At 38.9% G+C, this 26,421-nt stretch overlaps 2 protein-coding genes and 1 non-coding gene across 4 annotated transcripts in view; 2 read left to right on the forward strand and 1 right to left on the reverse strand.

Annotated features, from left to right (window-relative positions):
* The window catches only part of dysf (dysfusion), a 55,293-nt gene extending 36,724 nt beyond the window's left edge, over window positions 1-18,569 (forward strand). Inside the window, exons 4-12 of the mRNA XM_065477889.1 lie at window positions 6,226-6,281; window positions 8,768-8,857; window positions 13,418-13,597; window positions 14,046-14,233; window positions 14,980-15,086; window positions 15,159-15,336; window positions 15,713-15,900; window positions 16,931-17,536; window positions 18,130-18,569. Coding sequence (XP_065333961.1) covers window positions 6,226-6,281; window positions 8,768-8,857; window positions 13,418-13,597; window positions 14,046-14,233; window positions 14,980-15,086; window positions 15,159-15,336; window positions 15,713-15,900; window positions 16,931-17,536; window positions 18,130-18,170 — 1,634 coding nt within the window. The 3' untranslated portion in view covers window positions 18,171-18,569. The remainder of the gene's footprint in view (window positions 1-6,225; window positions 6,282-8,767; window positions 8,858-13,417; window positions 13,598-14,045; window positions 14,234-14,979; window positions 15,087-15,158; window positions 15,337-15,712; window positions 15,901-16,930; window positions 17,537-18,129) is intronic.
* Window positions 18,570-26,092, reverse strand: LOC135935501 (zinc finger MYND domain-containing protein 11-like). Of its 2 annotated transcripts, none has more exons than XM_065477890.1 (12): window positions 25,956-26,092; window positions 25,298-25,511; window positions 25,079-25,203; window positions 24,365-24,508; window positions 24,225-24,314; window positions 23,949-24,174; window positions 23,404-23,600; window positions 22,724-23,002; window positions 22,300-22,548; window positions 22,200-22,244; window positions 21,376-21,564; window positions 18,570-21,151 (listed from the first exon to the last, which is right to left on the reverse strand). In XM_065477890.1, exons 2-12 carry the CDS (start codon window positions 25,467-25,469, stop codon window positions 21,029-21,031), a joined length of 1,839 nt encoding a protein of 612 aa, XP_065333962.1. In that variant the 5' UTR covers window positions 25,470-25,511; window positions 25,956-26,092; the 3' UTR covers window positions 18,570-21,028. The 2 variants fall into 2 exon arrangements, with proteins under 2 accessions (XP_065333962.1, XP_065333963.1); XM_065477891.1 differs by having other exon boundaries at window positions 22,300-22,524; window positions 25,956-26,091.
* A 233-nt stretch (window positions 26,093-26,325) lies between these two features.
* Window positions 26,326-26,396, forward strand: TRNAG-GCC (transfer RNA glycine (anticodon GCC)). The gene has a single exon. It is a non-coding gene; the product is annotated as a tRNA-Gly (tRNA).
* Window positions 26,397-26,421: the final 25 nt, after the last annotated feature.

Genomic DNA, 26,421 nt, shown 5'->3' on the forward strand with positions numbered 1-26,421 from the left:
TTCTATGGGTCATTCTAGTGCCTCAAGACATGGGGCAACTTATAAAACAAATCTTCGCATACTCATAAAGTTTTAAAATGCTCAACCGCTTATTTGTTTTTATTTTTAGCATATCTAATACGTATAATTGAGTTTTTCATAAAAAATTTAATTTATAATATTTTTCATAATTTATATTAATTGTAACTTTGTAACGAAAAAAAACCAAGCTTTCGGATAGTATTTTAACATTTAATACAAAAGATATTACTTAATTCAATTCAAAAATTTTATATTTAGATTCTTATTACGTCTTGTAATTATGCATGTATCCATAATACAACTATAACGATAGAGATTGAGATTGGGGTTTTGACAAAACATTTATTTGAAAATGAATTACAATTTGAAGTAAAATTAGGTTGAAAATCAAGTTGCAAAATTACATTTGCTTGATCCTTTGATATTTGGCTCTTATTGCTTATTATTAATTTAACTCCTCTCTGTGCCATCTTCGGGGTACAGAAGTAAAAAAAATATAAGATTTAATTTCAATTTGTGCTTACATGAAAAATGATCGTGTTATAAAAAAGGAATAACAGACTAGGTTGTAACAAATATGACGCTGGTCGAGTTTGAGTGAGATGTGTATATATTTATATATACGTCGAGGCGATTGATGAAATAAAACAAATAAATCGGCCCATCGTGCACGGACAGGAACAATCAGCGCGAGAGGAGAGAGAGAGAAATGGAAGAAATGATTATTTATCGGTTGAAAAATCGCCGGACGTCAGCCTTTCATGTTCGCCGCTGGCGGCCCGGTTTTAAAGCGTCCGATAATTAAAGTAATGAGGCTCGGACGTGCGGCGATTAAATTGCCAACTGGACACAGACTTAAATCGCACATAACAACGCGCACAGGCGACACTCTTTCTCTCTCTGGTGCGGGTGTTATTACGATTTTCCTCCTCCGCCACGGCCGCGGCCGCGCGGTGATTAGATTTAATGATAAGAGTAGCATCTTCTTCTCGTCCAGCTCCAGCGCAGCAGCAGCGGCGGCAGCATCCGCGCGCGTCTTCGCTATAGTATAGGGGAGGAGGGTCAGGAGCAATGAACCGGATTCCTTCTCTTCTCGCTCGCTCTCGCCACGCAGAGAGTCAGAGAGAGAGAATCTGCTCTCCCTCCCACACCACCCCCTTTTCCTCCCACACTCTGCCATCTCATCTCTGGGTAATAAGGAGATCGCCTGCTCCGCATCTAGCGCTCGCTCGCCTCGCTGGACCACGCCAGACACGGACTGACCCCGCGGCGCGTCTCCTTTTTTCATTTATTTATTTCTCGACGCGCGGAGAGAGTGTCTATTGCCGTACGCACATACGGAGAATCGCCCTGGGGAGGCTACTTTGCCTGGCCAAAAAGAGGAACGTGGGAATCGAGCCCGGCTTTTTGCCACTGTTGATGCAGAATTGCGTGTCGTTGGCCAAAGCGGAAAACTGGGAGATGACAGAACGCTCTTTGTGCAAATTGCCCGGCAATTAGATAAATAGGAACGCCTCGGGTGGCATATTTTAAAAACAATTATGCTATTATTACACATTAAAAAGGTCGCCACTTTAATTTCCAAGCGGATGAAATCTGATTTGTCTTGCTTAATTTATTTGTGACAGGAGAAAGTTATTTTATAATTAACCTTTGATGAATTACATTTATAGAGAGATGTCTTAAAACTATATTACGATTATTATTAACACTTTCAAAATTAAATAAATGTGTTTTAATTAGGAGTGTGTTTTTTTCATTAATATTAGTTCATTCTAATGTATCTAAAAGATAAAAATTTGGTTTCCATGAAAGAGGGACAAAATCAACAAGGTGCCATTAGAAAATTTGCTATGTTTGTAATTTGATTTTATAACTGAAAATGACATCATTAATTCAATTCGCAACAATTCCTGAAATGTTATGATTTTCTTTTCGTAATATAAGTTTTTAGATTTGAATTTAACTTAGACTGCATCGCACTTAATGCAAGCGTTGGGTATTCCGTCAATAGAATAATTTATTTTTGAGCCTGATATTATTTTGAGGCAATCACTAAATGAGCAAGGTATAGCAACAAGTAATACCGTCTTTGAAAATAATAAATCCGAATTAAACCACCATAACAGTCTGAACCCTCTGGGTATATTCTTTAACAGACAGAGATGTCAACATTTTTAAACCAACCGTTTAATTTTTACCGATTAAGAACATTTCAAAATTGCTACAAATTCTTAAATTTTCAGAGACAGAATGTTCCAACGGGTTTTAATGCAAAATTTAGAAAAATCTAGAGTAAAACCACAGATTTTCTTCGTTATCTTGGGTAAATTTCTCTCCAGGCAAAATAAATCGTGATTTAACAGTAAAGAATAAAGGACCGTGCTCGCCGCTTGATTAGCATGACGTGTGGCCCCAATAATGGATTTTTAATGTCCACCCCTACGGGTGCAGCGGCAGGGGTGAGAAGGCAGCCGGTCGATCAGTGGTGTGCAGCGCGTTGCATACCCGTACAAACACGTATGACCTGTCGCTGTATGAGCGTATGAATGTGTGAGTGTGTAAACAAGCAGTGCGTGTGTGTGTCTCGAGATATCCATCGCGGTTCCACTTTCGCCCGTTAAACTTAATGTACAGGCAGAGGAAGGAATCCAATTAGCATGCCACTGCCGCCAGCACCTCGTGAATGCATAATGTTAAATACATAAAGAGGAATGTAACAGCAGCAGTAGTTATCGAACGCGAATAACTGATTTTCTCCCCCAATATTTATTGGCCGCGTATTAAATTTTACGAGTTGCAATTAGAAGTGCTTCCACACACGTTTCGAAATTGCTCGTTATGCACACACACAGACATCGTGCTAGCGCTTCGTTTTTTTACGAGCAGTCCGGACCTTTCCTTTTATGTAATTACGATTATTATTGCGCGGAGACAGGCGACTTGATTGAGGGTCCAGAATGCGTTTATTAAAACCTCTAATGCGACGCATTCAAGCACGCGTGATTCACTTTTGGGAACGGTACCTGATTGATGTTCTCTTTTTTCCTTCTCTCTTCACGCTGGAGTCAGCTGCCGCCGCGAGCTGCGAGGTGGAAGCATGCATATTTTAATAGCTCCGCCGACGCCACCGACGCCGCATTAGCTCTAATGCATGCGAGCCGCAGTTTTTTTCGCACGCCCCCACTTTGCATAAATCATCCGCGAGCGTCTTCGCTCGCCAATAAATGTGTCGAAATGACACTAATAAATAAATAAATTGCATGCGCTCTCGAACCGTTGGGAACGAAGCTTTCATCGCCAGAAGACACTGCTTCTGTCATAAATTCGCCGCCTGAGAAAATCTCTCAAATCTTGACAGCACTATTTCTTGGAGCTGAACTACTGGTTCTTAATTTTAACTTGAGTTTTTATTCATTAATATCTAAAATGATCAAAACAAGGAACACACCCTCCGATCCGAGAATAAGTGCATAGTCAGGAAATATTTCTCACGATTTCCTTTTTGGTGGGAGTTTTTTGCCTGGAAATATTTTCAATCAGTTTCTTTTTTTTCAAAAGCAAAATACGGTTGCTTTGCTGTTTTCAGACAAATTTTTGCTTGTTTTATTTGATAAAAATTTACAGTTTGCAGGATTTATGATCAAAAAATCAGTATATTATACATTTCTCTTAAAAAAACCTTTCTGGCTCATGTATATGGTGCAATATTCTCTAAAAAAAATGACATGTTAGATCTCTCCTTGGCCGACCTAGCCTGTTTCAGGCATCTTTTATTAATTCAAATCAAATGTTCTTAACACCAAAATTACATTTTCCCGCAGTTATTTTATGTAATTTCTACAAGAGTTTAATGTCCTTCCTACAGGACTTCTTTACATTTCATACAAGCTAAAAGTTAAAAACGGGATTTTTAAAATAAATACCGAATAAAAACGATTTTTAAATGAAACAAACAATGTTGTTTAGTCGACTTTTCAGTTTAAAATGTTTTTAAAGTGATTTGGACTAAATTTGGACTGCTTGAAGTAGATCATATGTGAACAATTCATTCTAATTTGATGAGTCCAAACCGCGGTATGCATCTCAGAATAAAAATAATCGATCGTCTAATTTTCACAGCCCTGCCTAGTTTGTAACGCGCGTCTAGGGGAACTTAAAGTTGAATTTCCTGGAAATTCAAAATAATTTAAATTTTTGTTCCAGATTTTAAGGGAACATCATACTCGGATGAAAATTATTTTCTTGATTGAAAAACGTTAAAAATCAGACTCCGTGAGAGCCGAAAACATCTCATGATGCACAATAGACAAAGTCTGATCGCGCGGCGATGTTATCGACGACGCAGAGAAGACAGATCCGAATAAATGGAATCGGCTGTCACTGCGAGCACAGGCGCGCACACGTCGATTCAAGAGTGAAAAATTACTCAGGGTCAAAGTGTGTGGATTATAAGGAAGAATGGGCATTGTTTCGGACCGCGCACTCGCATTGTCAGGTTTCAAATTCGAGTTTCGCGCGCTGTCTGGTCGAGATTTTTATCCGCGCGGGGCACCCTTCCTCCATCCGATGAAATGAAAAAAGCGACACTCTTCAGGCATTGTAAATGCCGCATCATTCATTGAAAATTAACGCAACGCTGAGCACGACCAGCCGGGCGACGCAGAAAAAACCGCAGCGCCTTCGCGCACAGCAAAGGAAATCAAATGCTGCTGTTTATTTATTATTGTTGTCACCAAAGCTTAGTGTATTAATCAATGGAAAAGCAGCTGTGTGAGAACCATTCAGTAGCTCAGTGTTTTTCTCGCGAAACGGCCGCTTCTTGCTCCTGCTGTATTTCGCTCTAAAATCTGCGTTCATTCTGAATCACTCGACCATCATTTCGCCAGTCAGCCTGCCAGCTCCGGCTGAGAATTTGATGCCGTCCACAAAAAGATCGGCGTCGTTGTCAAAAGCTAATCACCCGGTAGAACGATTTAATTAGGCAAAACGGAACAATCAAATGATTTAATGGAAAAAAATTGTCAAAAACTCTTTCAGGTGTATTTTGTAACTAGAGCAGTTATTTGACGTTTTTTATTTTTCACTAAAAATTTTTTTTCGACAAAAATAGTCGGATATTTGTATATCTTTTAGAAGGCTTTAGACGATTTTTCTAATTAATAAAAATGCACTTTAATTTGCTTAATAAATATTTATATGGGAAAATTCTTACTTTTGAATTTTTTTTTCAGTTCTTGCGTATTCAAACGTAAGCAAAAAGCTGAGAAGTGATTTATTATTGGAATAATTTGTTTTTTAAACAAAATTTTTATAAAGCTTAGTATAATAAAGATGAATAATTGAACCGCCTTAACAAGCACAATGATTAAGCCATGGCAATATTACCAAAAACGGAAAATTTCAATTGTTAGCAACATTATGATCACCAAATCTTGGTTTTGAGCAATCGGCATTCCTAAATTGCACACCGTTTGACTCGCCTCTAGATAGTCGATTGGTTTTGGGTATGATCGGTGATTTCCCAACGACTCTTTCTACTTCTTTAATAAAAACCTATTAGTAAAATTGAGATGAAATATTATTTCAATTTTATTTATTTTTTACTTTTTCACTCACTACAAAGGGTAGATTTTTATTAATTGGAAAGAGCTGTGATCAGTTCTTAAGTTTGCTGAAAGTGTAGAGCGACGCGATTTTTATCGTTACTGCAATGCATGGGGTAGAAAGGGAACGAGGGTTGATTACCCTCAAAACCCTTCGGCTATCTAGAGGAGATCGAGACGAGTCGAATGGTGTGCAGTTTTTGAGATTCTGACTGTTAGAACTCGAGATTTATTTATTTTTAATTCGAAAACAATGCCTAACTGAATAATTCAGACGATTTGAAGTTTTAATTGACTTAAAATCGCATGATTCTTGCTCGTTTGATAACCTCATGAAGATTAATTTGACCGTCTTATATTAACAGTCCTATAGCTGTAGCAAATACAAACCTGCATGGGTACAATTTAAAAAAAAAAAAATCGTGATTTGTTTCAAAAAGTTTGTTTATTTGATGAGCGTTTGATTGATGACTGATAATCGCTTTTAATTTATTCCGAATATAAAACGTGACCTTTCATTTTAACGATCTGATCTGCTTTTTAGAACATCTGTCAGGGCATCAAACTCACTCAAAACTCTCTTTCTCTGTTGTTGCAGTGTTCAAGAGACAAGACTTGGGACATTTCCACACGCCAAACATCGGATTCTCCAAGGTAAGCGCCTTTCCCATCTCGTGTCCCTTCAATAATCAAAAAGCAATTTCCTTGCGCCGCCGTAATTTGCTTATACTTGTCCCGAAATTATTCGAGAAAAGATGGAATTTATTTCTATCTCTGTGCTTTCGGCGCGCTTGGAACAAGAGGCGCGCACCAATCTACTCTCAATCATCATTATTTCCTTCGACATAAATTACAGCACCGGACGGACGCACGGATGGAGAAAATTTTAGATAAAATTCCCGGCATTATTATTGATACATCTGTTGCGGGGGCCTCTCCACCTACAATTATGTTATCAAAAGATCAATAATTATTTTTCAACCGCCGCGCGCGTACTCGGGGCCAGAGTTCAAGAGTAAGAAACAAATTATGCGAGCCGAACGATCGCAGAAATGACTTTTCCCCGAAATGCGTATAGTATACGTTCGTGTAATGCAGATGTGTTAAATGAAATCGTTAAAGTTAGTGGAATATTCAGAGAAATTTTACTGTCAGGAAACTAATTTAGCAAAGAAGAATTTTTTATGATATAAAATCTGGACTTATATTTTCTTGTTGCCATTTTGATAATTATTTGTTATTTGTTGCACGATATTTTAGCTGTGAATCTGAGATGGTTGACTATGTTGTAAGCTTTTAACTGTCACGAGATTGTCAAATCTTAAAAGTAGAGCTTTACAGGCTTTAACAACTAAAAACATTTTGCATTTATCTCTACAATTTCCATTAATTAATTCATGATCGAGGACTTTTGTAAAATACAAAAAACCTAAAATTTTTAAATACTGGCGTTAAGTAACAACACTTTGTAATGCGAGTGTGGCGTAAATTGAAGTAAAATGTTGCCGCGGAGATAGTCGACGGTGCAGTGCATCTCTCGGCGCGGGCGGAGGATGATACGTGCACGCGATCAAATTGGATCATCACCATCATTTAAAGGGAAAAAGTTCGTGACATAACTGTTGCTACACTTTAGATGCACTCGCCGCTTTAGCTTGCTTGCATCAGCTCGCGGACGGACGAACTCTGCTGCGATGATTTATCGCGGTGGGGGAGGATAGGCGCACCGAGATTCCGATCTGTGCTCTGACCTCTCGCGGGTCAGCAGGTCGTGGGAAGCCCCTCCTCTTTTAGCATCTCCTTCCGAGATGCATCTCTCAGCTCAGCAGCGCGGCGGCGGCAGCGCAAACGCTTGGCAGCGGCGTCTCGTGCAGCGAACGCAGTTAGACACAGTCCGGTGCACGCTATAATAAAATTAGCTTTTATTGCTGTATCCTCGAACCAAAACACACACAACACACACGTACCTGCAGCCGTGTGTACTTTTTGTTTACCCAGAATTTACACGCTCTCCGAAATCGATCGTTTTTTATTCGGATTCTGTGTGGGAAAAATTATTTTTGCTGCGCGATATTTTTAAAGCAATGTGCTGGAAAATGCATGAACGGAGTTTCTTAAAATTTAAAGCTGACCTTAATTTTTTAATAAAATTGACTACTTTTCAAATTGTAAATGTCTCCCTACTTGAATTCTTATTTTATTCCACAGCAAAGAGATTCCCCCAAAATTGGATATATCTCGACGAAAAATCTCGACGCTAAAATTCAAATTCTTGTCAAATATCTCGAAAATAAAGGGGTTTTGTCAATGATTTTTAATCTTAATTTCTTATATATATTTTCTATACCTCTTGTCGCGATTTGTCCAATGGTGTTCTAATTAAGAGCTCGATTTCCCTTCTGGCGAAAAAGATCGTGATTTTACAATAAAAGAGACAATTTATGCATGCTTGCTGCTCGATTAGCATACAAAATATAGAGGCGATTTTCTCAAAAATTTAAATTGCAGCCTGAGAAATTGCTAACTTGTTTCCAATTTTTAGTTATTATATCCAGTAAGAGTGAAAAGGAATTTTTACAAATTTTCCGTAAAGCTTTACTCTAAATTTTCGATCAGAACCTCGCGGAGACTTGAATGCGTGTTTGGCTAATGATTCTCAAACGGCTCTCTCGGCGTGTGTGTGTGTGTTTTGTTCAAAGGCTGATCCTTTATGTGTGTATAGAGGTGACCTGCTGATCTCTCATTGTGTGCTGTAAAATTCTACACGCTCTCTTGCTGCTTGGAAATTTGTGTTTCGCCAGAATAAAGTCATCAACCCGCTACACACTCTCGCCTGCTGCATCCGTGTCCAATAACTCTTATCATAAGCAATTTTCTTTGTGTTCTGCTCTGCACGCCGTTTGTTTTCAATGAAAATATATGCCTTCCTAGAATTCTGCTCCACAAACATTTCGTTCGGCCAGTGCACAATGAGAATGTCACCGCGCTAGCTGTGAGGTGTCCTTTCTAATCCCACGACCCACGCCAGTCAATGCATAAAATTCATTTCTCTCGGCAGCACGCAAAATTTGTCGCGTCATAAAACTCATGGGAAAAATATTTTCAGCTCTATACTACATCACTGAATTTTTCTGTTCCAGGCTCTCAGCGGCTTCCTGATGATGATGACACAAAACGGGAAACTCCTTTACATATCAGACAACGCAGCAGAATATCTCGGACACTCCATGGTGAGTTCTGAAATTAATTTATATACTCACAGTTTGATTTACGATACCACAGGAAAATGTGCAACATTAGAAAATCAACCAAATCAGTCCAAAATAAACATAATTGTTAATTTTATCAAACTTTGTATTGATAAATGTTTAAAAGCCTCCATTAAATTTTTAAAAATTACTTAAACAGCCTTTTCACTGGAGGATAAAGGAAAACTGTCAGCATTTAATTATTAAAGTGTATTTTTACTCCTTTTTGCTAGGCTGCTCCAGACGTCAATTAATTAAAAAAAAGTATCTGCCTCGATCTTTGTGAATATTTTTACAGTCAAGCGCAGCATAAAATAACATTTTTACAAGTTGAGAAACGCAAGCGTAGAATGAAAATAAGAAAACTGGCTGGCTTCTCTCATTTGTTGTTGTTCCTTTGAAAAAGCAACTCCCTCGCACACACCATGCACATTCTCGATTCTCGGCCGCATCCAGCGTCGTCCTTGCCCTGGACTTTTTGTCCGCGTCGAGAAACGCTCTGTCACTGCCGCAGGCCTGTGTACAAACGCAATTAAAGAGTTATGGAACAATTTTTCGTCTGAGAATAGCAGAGAAAATGTGGTGTATTAAAGGGTTTACTGTGCCATGAAGCAGTGACGAGCATTTTTCTCCAACTTTGAGTCATCCAGAGGTTTAATTTAAATTCATGCGAGGCCCAGGACGGAGGGAGGCAAGCGTACGACACAATGGGGCACGCACAAAAAGAAATTGAGAATTCCACCGACTGGCCAACGTGTTAATTGACCGTTTCATAAAAATCTAGGCGCGACGACGGCGTTTGAATCTCAATTAGCTTGATCTACGTCGCTTGAATCTTATTTAAGAACATCAGATGCCATCAAATCTCGCCTGTGAGTCACCTCTAAATTTAAATTGAATTAAAAAACACGATGTCACCAGCAGATGAAACAAAATAGAATATATATTTTAATAGAGCCCGAATCTCTAAAATAAACATAGTCCAGACATTGGTTCGGCTACTTAGCCGATTTTTTTCTTAGCTATATCGGCTTTCTTGCCATATCTGACAGGTAAATGCGTTGAAAAGCCCCCGAAATTCAAATTTTTGTTCAGATTTGTCATAGAACAAAACTTTGGACCCCGTTGAACTCGTCTCGACATAATAAACAGCTTAATATAAATCCCAAAGTTTGAGGTAACTAAAACCGTAATTTAAAAGGAAACTCACAAATCTGAAAATGCATTTATAATTCTTATTTTTTTTTAGTTCTTTAAATTGCAATCTTGTAGAGCGTAAAAATTACGATAGATCCACAAAAATCTGAAATAGCATTATTTCCTTTTTTTAATTGTATAATATAGTATACAAGAATGAGGCTATTTGGAATTTTTAAACATGTTCTCACGCCAAAATCTCAGCTTTCAGTGGTCAGATTTAAAATAAAAGGCAAACTAGACTATTCTCACTTTCCCCTAAATAGTAAAAGCAGTCAAAGGATGCCACCCCTTACACTCTCTTATTGCACCCTTAAACACCGTGATTTTTCAATTTATTATTACTTTTGTACCTCACTGCGCAACGAACTTGAGTGTCAATCACTAGGATACCACTTCAGTGCATCATTTTACGTGAAGACGAGTAAATAATTGTCCAGTTTTTGTAAATATGACTCTTAAAGCTCGAGATTTAGTTGACATTTTTGTGTTTTTATATGTCAGCCTACCAAAGAAAACGACGTTTTTCACCATTTCTCTGCTTCTAAGCATCAGATTTACAAAATTTGCACACCGTTCGACTCGTCTTGACCTTCCCTTCATAGCTGAAGCAGATTATAAGGGTGTACCCCTTTTCCACCCCATTTAAAATGGCAAAAACAAATATTTCGTAGGTTAGAAGCACTTTGCCCGTCTAATTGAGCATGCAAACAATTCAAAATCGTACAGAATGAGTTCAATCTCACCCCTAGAAGTGCTAAAACCTATTCAAGCTTGGTTGGAATTGGAAAATTGCCGTTGTTCTGAACAATTTTAATGGATCAGATTTAATCAATTTAATTTCAACTTGATCAGGGAGTCAAGTTCTTCTTTATATTTAATAGATCAAAATAACACGTTGATAAAAATTTAAATAGCTTAAATTCTCTAGCAATGTTTTTTGTTGTATACAATTTTTGTAGATTGCATTTTTTGATTAACTTATATTGAAGCCAGCACCACATTAAAATGAACTAACTGAAAAAGGATAGTTTCCACGTTATATTCGACGTAAAAGTGTAAATAATCGAGAGTATTTCTGCATCTGCATCCCTGGTGTGCGGAGCAAATAAAGAAACACGCTAAGAGAATGGTTTCTGTCGCACGTGCTGCTAGCTTGAGGGAAGTGGCTGTGCACACAAGATTATTATTATTAAAATGCTTCCCGCAAGCCCTTTCCTCTCTGCATGCGGCGGGCGAGAAACGTAATACCTATAGTTGGTTTTTTGTCATTTTGCCAGCAAAAAATAAATAAAGGAACGATCGAGGCAGGCGCCATAAATTATCGCACAATAGGGAGCTGAGCGCCGTGTGTCATTGTCGGCGACGCCGAGTGTGTCATGCGAGCAGCGTAATTAAAAATGGGCGTCAAGTCTTTTGCCCCGGCCGGCCGTTTTATTTTATGGCCGCTCGTATTTTAATAAAATCGCTCTCTTGCCGTTCATTATTTGGTCTTCGTCTCGCTTATATGCGCCAATTTACGCGCGCACACTGCACTCTCTCTCAAGAGAGAGACGAAAACAAGCAGCAGCGCAAATGGGAACTTTGAACCTCTTCGCGGGAGCCAAGAAAATCGGCCAATTTCTTGGCAGATGCCTCCACCATTGTGTACCGAGACCGTGTTTTCCCCTTATAATGCATTTTCACGATTCCAGTGTTTCAATGGCATTAAATTTGTAATCGGACCGTTAGAGTTTGATCAACTAGCTGGAATGTATTGCAAATATGTAGACATTTCGAGCTTGCGACTCGGCAGCAGGGTTAGAATAATCCCGCGTTTTCCCGGAACAAACCTAACATATCACTAAAATTTCATAATTTATCGTACATTTAGCGCTTTTTTCGAACCAAATGCATTTGTTAATCTTTAATTATTTTGATAATTTATCCAATAATTTAAAAAAAATCGATTACTTTGTTTGTCTTGCTAGGCACAATATTTTTGGAAGTTTATCGGTTCGGAAAAACACAGCAAAATGAGGAAAATCCTAAAATAGGTGCGTTTCTTCCGGCTGGCTATTTTTTGCGCAAACATTTTGAGGTGAGTTTAGACAGTTGAATATTTTCTGAGCTACCAATCGTCAACCAACAAATTAGCAAGAATCAATCAATTCTTGAAACCACTAACTCATCTTGAGCTGCAAACACCGTCTGTAAACTGTAAATCCGCCCAAAAGTGCAAAATTTTGGCTTGAGATTTTTCAAACTGAGAGGTTTGAATCATTAAGCTCAATCCGTTGTTCATTCAGAAAAAATGCATTTTTACGAGACCTAGGAATCATTCCAAATTTTTTCCGCTAAGGTCTTTTTTTGTTCGTTCTGAGGGGTGATCCGAGTGATGTTTGGGGTCAGTGCGGGCTGATTTGCGCCTACATTTGACTCTGATGAGGCATTATAAAGACGTGTACTTTCGGATTTGGCAGGATTGCGAAAGCTTTCCGACTAGCTACTTGCTGTTTTACACCTTTCCAACATGCGTGAATGATTTCACGGGACGAATGTCTAGCGTTTCAATAAAATACCCCGTTGTGGTAGACTGGGTTTCCTCCAATGAGCCGTGCGCCCATTTTATTCATTCACAATGTTATTGGGACGCGGCGTTTTCGCGAGTTGTTCGCTATCAGGGGTCGCCCATCTCTAAAGATGTGAAATGATGAAATAAAAAAAATATAGAAATATATAACATACTATCCTAGCAGGAGCAAATTTAAAAATTTTAAGTTCTGCTTAAAATGCACTTAAATCAATTCTATATTCGGACACTCAGTTTGTACTCTAGACATTTAAAGTCGAAATTAAATTAAATCGAAGCCACAAAACTTTATTTCCTTTGCATAGGTACTGACAATGAGAGAAAATTAATTCCCTCGGATTCCTCCTGTGGGCAGATACGGATAATGTCCGATTTTAATAATGGCAAAAGCAGAAAATACATAATTTTGTGCTCACAAAAGGATCATCACCTGGCCATATATTTTTAGTGCCCACCATTCTCGGTGCATATTTAAGGAGTCGGTCATTTATTCTCTGCTCTGTGAACCCCACACAGAATCGGGAAGAACAATGCGGCATTAACTCTTGTTCCTTATTGCCCTTGCCGAGACGAGTGTGTGTGTGTTTGTGCTGAGCCCAAGACAAACACGCATCTGGCTGAAAACGAGCATAGAATGCCTGGCCAAATAATTTTGCGCGGCACAAATGACTCAATGGAAACGCGAGCTGCAATAATTGGGTTACTTTTTGTTCTGCTCTGGAGCGGTCGTAAAAAGGCAAATTTTCTCATGGGAACCTTGTGTTTGTTCGTAGGAGGACCTGTTGATCCACGGCGATTCGGTGTTCGACATCATCGACAAGCAGGACCACGCTGCCATCCAGGCCGAGCTGTCCAGAGCCACCAACAGCCTCGAAGACGAGGAACGCCTCTTCCTTTGTCGCATGAACGTTTCTAGGAATGCCCGCAGACAAATGCGATTCGGTGACCAGAAGGTACGGTCATTGATTTTCTTCTGATTTGAATCTGTTCGAACGAAAGTCCAGGTGGTTCTTTTGGTTTGTTAAACAATAAAACATCTAAATAAATATTCCCTTTTAAAACAACTGTTAGTGAATATATGTTGTTACTTGATTTTGTTGGTAATTTTGACATCAAAGATTTGTTTTGAGCGTCTCAAGTATAGATCAAATAAGATACAATATTTCTTGAGTTTTCAGAAAAAGAATATTGTTTACCGAGAATAGATTTTGGAAAATGATTTTTAATAATATTTGTAACTTCTATCGCAGGGTCTTGATCATTTTTAATTCAACGCTTTAAAAGAGGAATAATTAATATTAGCCCAAATTTTCAGGCAAAAAATCATTGGAAGCTCTGTTTGTCAATTTTCCACGATTTTGCCAAATTCTGGCTTTTAACCATCGTGAATGATATTTGCAGGTTGTTTTGGTCCAGGGTCATTTTCTGCACCTACCACCCAGCCTTTGTCCGAGACAGCAACCTGTCTTCCTTGCCCGATGCACCCCGATCGCCATGCCTGAGACCAGGGAGTGTGTTGTCCAGGGCTCCACGTCCGTCTTCACCACTGTGCACGCCATGGACATGCGATTTCTTCATCTAGATACCAAGTAATGACATAATTTTATTTATTTTCTATTATTTGCGTTGCTTTTATTTGCGTTCTTTTATTTGCTTTACTAGAGAATATAATATTTTCATTGATGTATTTATATTCATGCGGTTTTGTGGGATTTTTTTTTAATTTTAGCGAATGCATATTTCTCATCTACATTTAGAGCAGTTAAAAAAGTTATACATTCTTTGGATTCATCTTTTGGAAAACCAAATTTAAGGTTTTAAAAATCTTGATTATCAGTTGCTTTCTGAATGTGTCGAGTGTTTTTTTGCAATTTAAAAATGGCTTCTCACCTTGGATTAATATCTTTTTGTTTCTATGTAACCATACTTTTTGTTTATGGGATAGCTTTGATTGGTATCTATCTAATTGTGAGCTAGCACCGGCCGGTAATTTGTTTGAGTAGACTGGATTTGTAAAATATTAAAAGAAACATTTTTACTAATACAAAATTCACACAGCAAAAAATAATTTTCCCTCTCGTCAATATTATCCGAGAGCTTTAGAGTTTAGATTCTGGGTAAAAAGTAGGGAAAAATACAAAAGTCATATACACATGTATATGATGATTGATTTTGGAGAAAGAACCAAATCGAACATATCTTTTGTAAGAAATATAGCCACCATTGATTGGTTAACCTTTTTTGTTCCGATAAATTCACTAAATATTTATATTATTTATTTGTTTTCCAAGCAAAAACACAGATCTGTGTTAATAGGTCAATTGGAATGTTTCAGTGGCGAATTCCACTTAGGCTTCCAAAGAAGAGAACTGCTCGGCGTGTCGTGGTACCAGCTTTTGCACTGGGAGTCCTTGCGAGACGCGCAAGCCAAGCACCGACTTAGTAAGTTTTCGATTCTCTTTTCTCTCTATATCGTAGAAATTTCACTTTGACTGATCTCTATTTTGCGCGCAGTCACACAGTCGGAGCAGGAAAAGTCGTGCATTCTGCTGGTGCGGCTGCAGCGGAAAAAGGGCGACTGGGTTTGGCTGCACTGCGTGCTGCAGGTGAAGGACAGCCTGGACCACACACAGCAGGGGAACACACAGACGCACAACAGCCCCGTCATCGTGTGCACCAACCAGGTTCTCAGGTCGGCCTCTTAAATAACTCGATCGAAACACTCTCTCTGCACTCTCGCCTTGTTTCAAAGCACAGTGACAACAATTGCAAGCTCTCCAGACCCACGACGCTTGCAACAGTTAGTTTAACAAAGCATGAAAATCTTTCTAATTAAATTTAAATTACACTCTGTGTCAAAAATAAAATTTCATGATTTTATTTATTTCTTAACTGGGTATGTATTAACTGGATTCATTAATAACCAAAATTAACTTTAAACTTAAAAAAACGCATAATTGTGCTCCTTATTATTATTTTTCTACGTGAAAATCAATGAACTTAAATGTTTTTTTCGAAACAACCATTCTCATTCCCAGTTTGATTTAAATGACCTTTGGACGTTTTAGTGACCGGGAGGCAACAGTAATGCGCGCCAATCCGTGGTTGTACCAGTACTACACGGTCCACTCAAAATTGCAATTTGGTCTCACCGCCTATGAGGCGCCGCAGCCGGGCTCGCGGTTGCCCAGCACACCGCTTTCCGGCAACCCCAACATGGGCCCCCAGCAGCCCTACTACGCCAACACCGGATCAGGTGAGCAACCAGCACCTCTGTTTTTAATTTTAACGATTTTTTATATATAAATTACGGAGAGATATGCAATATCTTGGCTCTACTTCCTCGCAGGTTGCATACATGCAACAGTTTCGTAACAATTTGTAAGCATACCTTAGCTCATGACTTCTCCTTCTAAAATAAAGAAAAGTAAAATGCTTTTTTATTATAAAAATTAAAAAGTTATTTTAATATCAATTTTATAAAAATTCAGGAAACTTATAAGGCTGTAGAGCTTGTAAAAAATCGAACCCTGATGGTGTCAGGGTAGCCCTTGAGCGATCGAAATGATTAATTATTATCAATTCAGCGAATCCTAACGGGCGCTGTATCGGTTTGATCTGTAAGACCTGCAGACAATTGGAGCGGCGAAGTCAAGAGCTTCCAGTATTATGTGCACTTTGACCCGTTTTGGAAGTCATCAGGGCGGTTAGGAAATAGTGAAAACAGCCTGATGAGCCCAAAATTTCATTCCTGAGGGCCCTGATGGCTTCCAAAGGGTCATATTGCACAGATTCTTAAAGTTCTCAAATTGGCTGTTCCAACGGTGTGCAGATATTGGAGATCGAACCAAGACTGATCCCATCCTTTAATTGGCTACTCATAGGAATTACAATAATTTCGATCGCTCGAGGGTAACCCTGACATCATTGTTCGATTTTTATACCCCTTCTCATGGTCTTAGGTGGCCCCAAGGGTAACCCCCTGAATTCTTTTAATTGTAAACAAATGCTAAAAAAATAAAAGCGTTTTTTTAAATATTAACGTTATTTAATTCATTTAAAGCAATCGAGGTATGTGTCGAAAATAGCCCTGCAGAACCACAATAAAGATCATTTGAAACTAAATTATACCTGCACAAACGTGAACTCACAAAAAATCATCCAAACAACAAAATAAACTTTTTAAAACTGAGGAGTCCCTGCTCGATTATTTATTACAAAAGTTTCCTAAAATTAAATATTCTTTTTATTTAACACCGCCAAAATGAGTAATTATTTATGCGTAGGTCCAGCAACCCCGATATCAGGTATCACGCCGTCGCACCATCTAGGCCAGGGCCTGAACTCGTACGAGGGCGGCGTTGGCGGGGGCGGCGGAGGCGGCTACCTGCACCAAAACACGCCGGAATCGCCGTCAAGCCAGAACCACGAGCGGAGCAGCTACCTGAACATCAACAACATCTTCAATTTGTCCCTGTCCAAGTCGTTCGCCAGCAAGGCCAGTCTGCAGTCGTACGAGGAGGTGTCCAGTGGGGGTGGGGGGCTCATGGACAGCAGTCCGGACAACGAGGCGGCGCTGCGGGCGCATTCGTACGGCTGCTACAGCGAGAACGGCGTGACGCTGACGGTGCTGCGGCCGACGCCGGGCATCACGCGGGCCCGCAAGCTGCTCGCCACCTCATATCACGAGCTTAGCCCACCCTACTCTAGCAACGAGAGCTCGCCCGTGCAGAAGGTGCCCGACGTCGACGTCTTCAACTTCGACAAGGGCTGCGAGCAGTCCGTCCCTGGCAGCCCCGGCCTTTATCGCGTCTCGCCCCCCGTCGCCAGGCACCACAACAACAACCACCTCATCAAGCCGCCCCTTACCCCCGACGAGACCACCACTTCAGGTACGTTTTAAAGTGGAAAGATATATTAATTAGTATGCAGTTGATCAGATTTAGAGTTCAAATTTTGATCCGGTCCGATTTTAACAGTTCAATATCAGAATTTGCGCAATTTCAGCATTCGTGCTATAGTGCAGTGCGCGCCCTTCCCGGTCCACAGGGTTCACAGGGATAAAAAAGAGCAAAATAAATAATAAATTTGACGAAGGATTTTTTTATCTTTGCATGATTTAGTTCTGCATGGAACAATTCGTAATGGTTATACCTGTTAGGGAAAAATTTTGAAAGACAAAATTCAATAACGCGCGTTTATTTTATTTCACAAAATTGTCTGTGCGTGTATTCCTTTCTATTTTCAGTTCTTTGATATTTAACAAACTTCTAATGAGCTCGCTTAAAATATATTAAATTAAGCAATCCCCTGAAAAGTGTAAATAAATGGTAAAAGATACGATTAACATAGTCATTAAACAATCCACGAGAAAGATTTTAAAAATTGAAGCGTATTAAAATCTTGTAGTCTTTAATTTTGATCATTTACGGTGTGGGTCATAAAAGTGTGTAATTTAATTTTTCTATTCTTTATCTTGTTTCAGAATCTGAGGCTGACGAGAAAAAGGACATTCTTCGTTTTTAACTCCACAGATCTTCAGGCAAGCCCACCGCGCATTTTTGTTTTATTTTTTCTTCAGTAAGTTCGACAATAAAATGGCGATATAGTTTTGAGATTGTCGGTTTAGTGAGTAACACCAAGTATGACACATTGTCAGTTCATGTACAGAGAATCTCAGAAAAATTAGTGTTAACTATTTTAAATTAGTTTAAACAAAGCTTGATATTTATACAAAATGTATACATTTTGCCTCAGTCGGCAGTCTCTTATTTAATAATTGTTACACCTTTTTAGCCGAGTTAAATGTAATTTAGATTTAATTTGTTGTTTAGAAAGCAGCGCGTAGTTTGTGATAACGTGTTTCATATAATCATTATAATTCTGTGAATATGTTTTTGAAGACACAATAAAAACCCAAAGGTATTCGTTTCAAAATATTTATTTCATTGACTCTGCAATACGACACACTACAAGCTTTGCGTGCAATATTTCCGCGCTTATACAGGGTTTACATCATCATCATCATCAGCGCCCTAGATAACTATAGAATTTGGTTTCAGAATAGATAACTATGGTAACTGTGATTTTCTGTATACATACTTATGAATAGTAATATTTTAATAATGGTGTATATTATCTTAAAACGGCTCAGGAGCTTCTTTCTTTCTGTTTTTGATAAAGGCTACATTAGTATATATGTATGCATGTACGTGTGTGTATAGTAAGGGCAATTCGGTATTTTTACGCAGGCATTGGGTGCACAGATGGTCCAATTTTTTTAAAATTTATAATCAACTTGTGCTGTGCATCCGCGGATTCGTTTGATATGACTCTGGAAAACAATGGGAAACTTGCTTTACGCTCTCCTGAACCATGGTAGCCATCTTTTTCTTTTGATTGTCAGTTAAATTTGGGTTATCTTCCAAACTAGATGGGCTTTTCACCACAGACAGTGTAACAATGACAAAATAAACTCAACATTGATAGTATTATAATATATAGATATAAGTGTCTCAGCATAACATCAAATTTGCTAAAATCTCGAACAATCAATAAAAAAAACAACTATGATTAGCATGGGCGAGAATAATTTTTGTTTAAAAATTATGATATGGTACTTATTTGTGCTCAAAGAGTTGTCGGTTTTTTTGGTTACAATGCTGGCTATTTATATTAGTTCCACGAATATGAAAAATCAATACTGCGTGATTGTTAAGGCAAAATTAATAAATCGATTTTTATGTCCTCTTTTAAGGACAACGTCACTTTCAGCGGATGGCCTAGCGCCACACAGGTCGTGGAAAGAACTTGGAGTTAGAATGGATAGAGCGACTCTTTAAATTTCCGTGTCAATAGACATTAACAGCAATATAAGGCAATGCGAGTTATTGTTTTGCTGTGCGCCGTTTGTCGCACTGACACGCTTTTGCACACTGTTTCTTTACCGGTGAATCGTTTTTCGAGAAGTGTACAGTTTGCAAAAGGTGTCTGTTTTCAGCGTGCGCACCTACATCCAAAATTCACAAGAAACCCCAGGGTTTGTTTCGCTTTTAATGATATTTTTTGCCTCGAACGTGTAGATTTTTATGAAATGGGAGGAATATGACAAAAATTATAATTTATGGCAATTATTCTGAATTATGTACAGCGTCTTATGAGAGTCTTATGGGGCTTTTCATTTTTTCATTTATTTTTTTATTCAATAAGTTTGTTTAATTCTGGCCAAATCCAGATTTTTTCCGATTTTTCACGCACAAGATAGTATAACAGATCAAAGCTCTCAAAAATAAAAATAAAATGTGTCGGCGAAACTTTTTGACAGTAAATTTGTTTCGATATTAATTATCAATTAATTAAAAATTACGATGTATTTATTTTTTAAAGAGAAAAGATGATAAGAAAAATATAGCAAATTTTACTATTTATTTTCGACCAATCGGTGCTGTCCACCACTTTGTGCCTCCAGACGGCTGGAGTAGCGAAAAAAGTGGAGAATGTCTCTGTTGCTGCGAGTGGAGGGGGACGAGAGCGCGTTCTTTCCGGTTCTTTCGCTCGCTCCCCCTCCACTGCCCGCTTCGCTCGCAAACAGCACCATGATGGCTGGGGAGGAAGAATTGCATCTTTTCCAAAATGCACTGGCTGAAAATTTTATGGACCCCAGTCGCCGCCATCTCTGGGAAGAATTTTCTCGTACTCTTGGTAGAGAATTTTGATAAAAAAAATTACCCACCAATCGATATGTTTATACCAAAAATCACCACGATTTAGCAAAAATTGGATTGAACAATTAATTTTATAGATTTTCCTAAAATATATTTGTCCGTCCATCCCTCGAGAACAATGGCAGATTGAATATTATAGACTGGTAGTGAAAGTAATCGTGTTTGAGGCAAAAAATGCACGTTAGAACAAACAAACGCTGAGTTCTCTTATCAGGGAAGTTGGCCGAGCGGCCAGAGTCAGGTTTAAGGGGTTCGACAGGTTCTTTAGCCTAAACGATTGGACCCAAAATAGTAACAGTATTTTACACACTCACTAAACCGAGTGAAGAATGATTGCGAATTTGCAATGAATAACAAACAAAAAAACACAACTCCAGCAGTGCAAAATTAAAATAAACATGATAACACGCACACGAGTGAGTAGGTAATGCCCATCAACTCACAACCGGAAAATTCGAAATGGGATGACTAACACAAACAGTTTGTTGGATTTCTTTGGCTGCCCACTTAAGAAAAAAATCAGTACGATGAGGATCGAGGCGAATTTGCAAATAAAATGACTCGAAGTGCGACACAGCGTGGGCGAAAATAGGAATCAACACGGTGACTCAAACATGACTGCTCTTAAGCCTACGAATGATTTTTTCCGGCTCTCACGTCTCAGCGGCTTCGTCTGCATTTGAGTTTGTGGTCACTCATCCAGTGCCTGTGCTGGCACTCTTTGCTGCAGTATGCCGTCTGCCAACAGCAGTAGAGGATGGCCTCCCCGAAGCACTGGCAGCACTGCGCACATCCAGAAACAACCCGTCAGTTTAAAGAAATATTCCCAAGCGAAACGCAAAGCCAATTAATTCATACGTTTATTAATTGAAAAGCCACACACAGGTTTTGGAGAGGGTTTGACAGTGCAAAAGGTGGGCATGCAAACGCACAAAGGGTAAGGAAATCAAGATTTCCTTCAATCTTGCATTCAAAAGCAGGTACAAAAAAACGGTCAGTCATTTTACCCAAATCTTTGCTTTGGTTTCTTCAATAGCAACTCTGTGTTGCTCCCTCATGACCTCGGCTTGCAGTCGGTGCTCCTCCTTCAGCTTCTTGATCTCCTCAGCGTGCGCCTGCTGCATTTTGGCCACTTCCACGGCGTGTTTCTGGCGCAGTTGTTCCAGGCACTCTGCGTTTGCGTTTGATACCTCACCCTGAAAAATCTTTGGTTTAATATATTGACTTATCAAGGAAACTCTTGGGATGCGGCGTTTCATTTAGAAAATAGATTGAAAAATTCAGTTTCTTCACAGTGAAGATGACATTTGGTTCATAGACAACGTTTGATGAGACAAATCGGTCCATGGCTCATTATTGACGTTCGGAAAAGAACTTAAAATATTGCTAAAATAGATTTAAATGATCTACTGCAAAAAAACCTGCGTTTTTTAAAAGCTGAAAAATTCCCGATATAAATTGCTTTTAAAAAATGTAAAAACAAGTTTCCATTTTTTTTTAATTTCCCTATTTTAAGTACAGAATGGTAGTTTAATCAAAGAGGAAAATTTACCTGGTTACCAAAACAATGCTACGTGACCTGGCAGCTAACTCAAAAAATTATGAAAACAGTATCAAAAATTTTGATTTTTAAATTTCCAATTCTCCCAGCCATGGACTTTTTAGAAAGTAAAAAAGTGTGACCAAGATTGAACGAAAACTGGCATTTAAAATTAATTATAAATAAAATTCCCTACAGGTTTTAACCTTCATAGGTTAATTTTTCATAAAAGCTCCAAATTTAACTGAAACGTCACATATATTGATTTTCCTTGAGAGCATGAAAGCATACGTTGGTAGCGTTGCTTGACGACACAGCGTCCTCAGAACTCTCCTCCTGAAAAAATCGTCTGTTTAAATCATCTGGCAGAGGGAATTCAGCTAAAGATTACCATCACCACTTTGCGGCTGTCGGACGAGGTGACGGAGTTTCGGTTGGCGTCCAGCTCAGGGGGCATGTCCGCTTCCACAGGCAGCTCTGGCTCAGTTTTCTCCTCTTCCTCCTTGGCATCAACGACGGCAGGCTCTTCAGCCAGCTGCTCCACCACTGGCACCGCCACAGCAGCCTCCTTCTTTGGGGCAGCAGGCTTTGGCACCTTTTCCTGCTGCTTGGCAGTCTGCTCCAAACATAACATCATTTCCTATTTTTTTAAGATTTAAATTCTTTTGATTAATTAATTGCATTTGAATGCATTTTTTTGTTCAATTGCAACTTGAATTGAGATGTTTGTTGGGAAAGATCTAAACTAAATGAAGTTCAGGCTTGTGCAAATCAGGTAAATCGCAAAAAATGGTTCAAAATAAATATATAATTACCTTTAGCCTCTTCTTTGGAGGGCTGGCGGTGGCGTTGTCCACCACACTGTTCTTGGGTGCCACCGGCACAGGAGATTTGCTCATGTTCAGCTGGTTCATGTGGTTTTCAAGCTCGTCGAGGGCAGAGTTGAGCTTGGCCGTGCGCTTCAGGCTGAGCGAGCTGACAGGAGTGGTGATGGGCTTGATGAAGGCCTCTTCTATCAGTGCCCGCTCGTATGGCGGCCCAAAGAACCGCACATCGTACTTTACTTTTCTGCCGTCCTCGTTCTTTTTTATCACCTGCAAACATTTACATGAGAGAATTTTTTCTCAGATATTTCTATATCCTATTTTTCTGCTCTTATTTATATCTTTAAACAACAAAAATTATGAATAAAAAACCCTGTTTTGATTACTTTTTATTTAAATTTCATAAAAAAATCACATAAAAGTTTTTAGATGATATGAATGTAATTCTTTGAAATATTTCTGTACCAAAAAGCATGTTCCTTCTGAGGAAAAATCACTACACAACCTTTAGCCAATTGTCAAACATTCCCCAATGTTCACCAGTGCAGAGCATTTTTTAAAATCCTTTGCATGGTTGCAAATGCTGACGATTCATATTCTACTGAGTAAAATTTTAGCTTTCTCTGGCATTTAGTTCCACAATGTTTACCAGGGCAAATTAATGCACTCACCTTGGCTGGCCAATAGCAGTATCCTTTCTGTTTGGCATAAACAAGAGTGTGTGGGGGATCACAGGGCAGACAGTACCAGTTTTCAGGCTGCTCGTTCGAGTACAAGAAGCATTGCAGGCAGTTTTTCATCTCATCTGCATCATGCATAAGCGCTCTTTGCATTGGCTTCAGGGTTGGCGCTGGGAACTGATTGTTGCCTGCGATCATAGATAATGCAACAAAAATTAATTAAAAAAAAAAACTACCATTAAAAGAAGCAAATTAAAGTTACAAGAAAAATCATAAACTGTAAGTAGTGAAATTTCACAGTAACTCAACAAACGCTGAAAATTACAATCAATTATTTTAAACACTAATATTTGCAAAGTTTTCAATTATCTTAAGTCCCGAAATATTCAGGCCATTCTACTTGTTATTATATGAATTTCCTATGATTCATCCGATTAAAGTTCCGTTACGTCTTAGAAATATGACGTTAAAAGGTTTTTAACAGTTGTTTCTATAAACAAATTTCGTAACTTTTAAGGAGCAAACAACAACAATACCATGGTGGAACACTTGCACATTGTGGAACAGGGTGTTTGCATCAGCAACAAACTCGGCAAGTGTCTTGTACTCCCTGTTTTGGGCCTTCCGCGCCATTTTTCCAACGCTCATTTGCTCGTAGAAGATGAGAGCCTCGCGGTACGGCTCGACCTCAGTGTCTTGGTAGCTGATCGACTTTTGAAAGAGGCCGACAGGCACCTTGCGGAGTAACAAGTTTTCAGGCACCTGAAAAATGAGTTATTAAAAACTTTACTGGTGAAATTAAAATGACTTACAAAGAACTTGACCCGCTCGCATACAAATCCAATGCACTTGTTTAGATTCTCGAGGTTGTGGTTTTTGGAAGACATCTCGTCTTCAATTTCCTGAACAAATTGATTTAAATATAGTTTTTCAAAATAAAAATAATTCTCACCGTGCAAATCGGGCACTTGAGGCTGTCAGACCTAAGTTTTTCAGGGAGGCAGTCATTGTGATAGACTCTGTGGCACGAGACGCAGCCTGTGACTATGCCTTTATCGTGGCAGATGGTACAGTACCAATCCCAACCTTCGCTCTTCTGCAATAAATTCGAATTTACAATTTACATCTCAAAGAAAAGAAATTCACCTAGTTCAAGGTTTACAGAACCATTCGCAAAAAAAAGTTTGAAAGCAAAAATATTATCTAGCAAGTCAACTGCAAAAAATAATATTTCACGATTTCTGGAAATGAAATTGACTCGTGTAGGTATGATTATTACATTTAAATAAAGTTGATTAAATATCTTCCACTTCAGATAGTTAAAATATATGAACAACAATGAAAAATCTTGAGGTGGAAAATTAAAAAAAAATACACCTGATGAATAAGCAATTAATCAAAGGGATAATGATTTTTTTTTTAATTTAACCATAAGCAAAATCAAAACAAACACCAGCATTTTATTTTTCAATTGCGGCCTTTTTTATGTAAAACACTGGAATTTAATTTTCAAAGTTAAATTTGTTCAATATTGCACCAGTTAAATTGAAGGATTTACCGATTATAATGCAAGTCTCAAAATAAGTAATGTAAAAAAGAAAAGTTATTTACGGAAAAACACTACACGATTTTCAATCTTCGGTCGAACCCTGAATAAGACACATACCAGCGAGGAGGGGATGGTATAAATTTCCACCATCTTGCCTAGAAGTTTGCCTCTGGTACCCTGCTTTGTATCCCGCAGCAGCAGCTGGTCGTCAAGGCACCTCATCAGCATCGCATTTACCGACTCTACAGACAAGTATTTCGAAAATCTCAATTTAACAAAACAATCCCTGTCACACCCACAGCCGTTCGGGGGTTGTGAAATACATGTAATTCGAACCTTCGGTGATGCCGTATCTTGCCTTAAGAAAACTATGTATTCGCTCTTGGGTAGGCTGCTGCCTCATGCTGTCGCTGGTCCAGTAAGCGATGGCATCCCAAATTTGGTGCAGTTCCCCAGTCGAGCTCTTGCGCTGCACCTTCCGAATGGGCCTCGCACTGACGTTTTCCATGTTCACGAAACCACCAATTTCAATGTGATACAATATCCGGCCCTGGAAATTTCGATTAACTTAAGAAACACATCCTAGAAAACGACAAATTTAAATAGGGGTGCAATGGATCTGCGGAAAATTTGCGGCCGCGACCTTCAAACTGAGATAAAAAATTGCCATTTTGTCAGTGTTTTTATTTGTTCCCGCGGCACCCGAAATCGTCTCATCACGTATGTCATGCGATTTGGACGAACGATTTCCGGGCCGAATTCACGATGTATGTATGTTGGTAATTTGGACGCATGTTAATTTATGCACAAGAGCGAGGCGGATTCATGCGTACATACATAACAATTGTAATGGTGTGTGCACCTTCAATTTTCCGATCCGACTCGGGTGTGCAGTGCACCAACACTATATAAATGTAAATGCAGCGGTGACGGCGCCGAAAATAGGAAAATGTCACCCACCAAGCGAGTTGTTGGGCCACTCGTGACTACTCACCAACTCAAAACGAAGTTAACACAGTTGTAAGAATGAACCAAAATCACTGAGGATCCATCTGAAATAAAAATTGAATGAGCTGGATCTGACGACACTGACGATTGACAATAACAAAGTAAATAAAAGGCGACCACAGCGCCATAGCATGGTATATAAGCGGAAGCTTGTCTGATATGCATGAATTTCGCGACTTTATCGACGCAGCTTCGCGAATTTTAAAAATGACACCATACCACTCTAAAATATTATTTGTTATTTGATCAGGTATCATATTTAAGAATACTGTAAATTCAGTGATTTCATCTGCATGAGCTTACGCTTTGAAAGTTGTTTTGCTATATATATACTGATAAATTATCATCGTTGCTAAGCATCGGTGGTTCAGTGGTAGAATGCTCGCCTGCCACGCGGGCGGCCCGGGTTCGATTCCCGGCCGATGCATCTTTTTTTACTTTTTCATCACACT

The sequence above is a fragment of the Cloeon dipterum genome, chromosome 2 (assembly GCF_949628265.1).
Source record: "Cloeon dipterum chromosome 2, ieCloDipt1.1, whole genome shotgun sequence".
In the NCBI taxonomy this organism is placed as follows: Eukaryota; Metazoa; Arthropoda; class Insecta; order Ephemeroptera; family Baetidae; genus Cloeon; species Cloeon dipterum.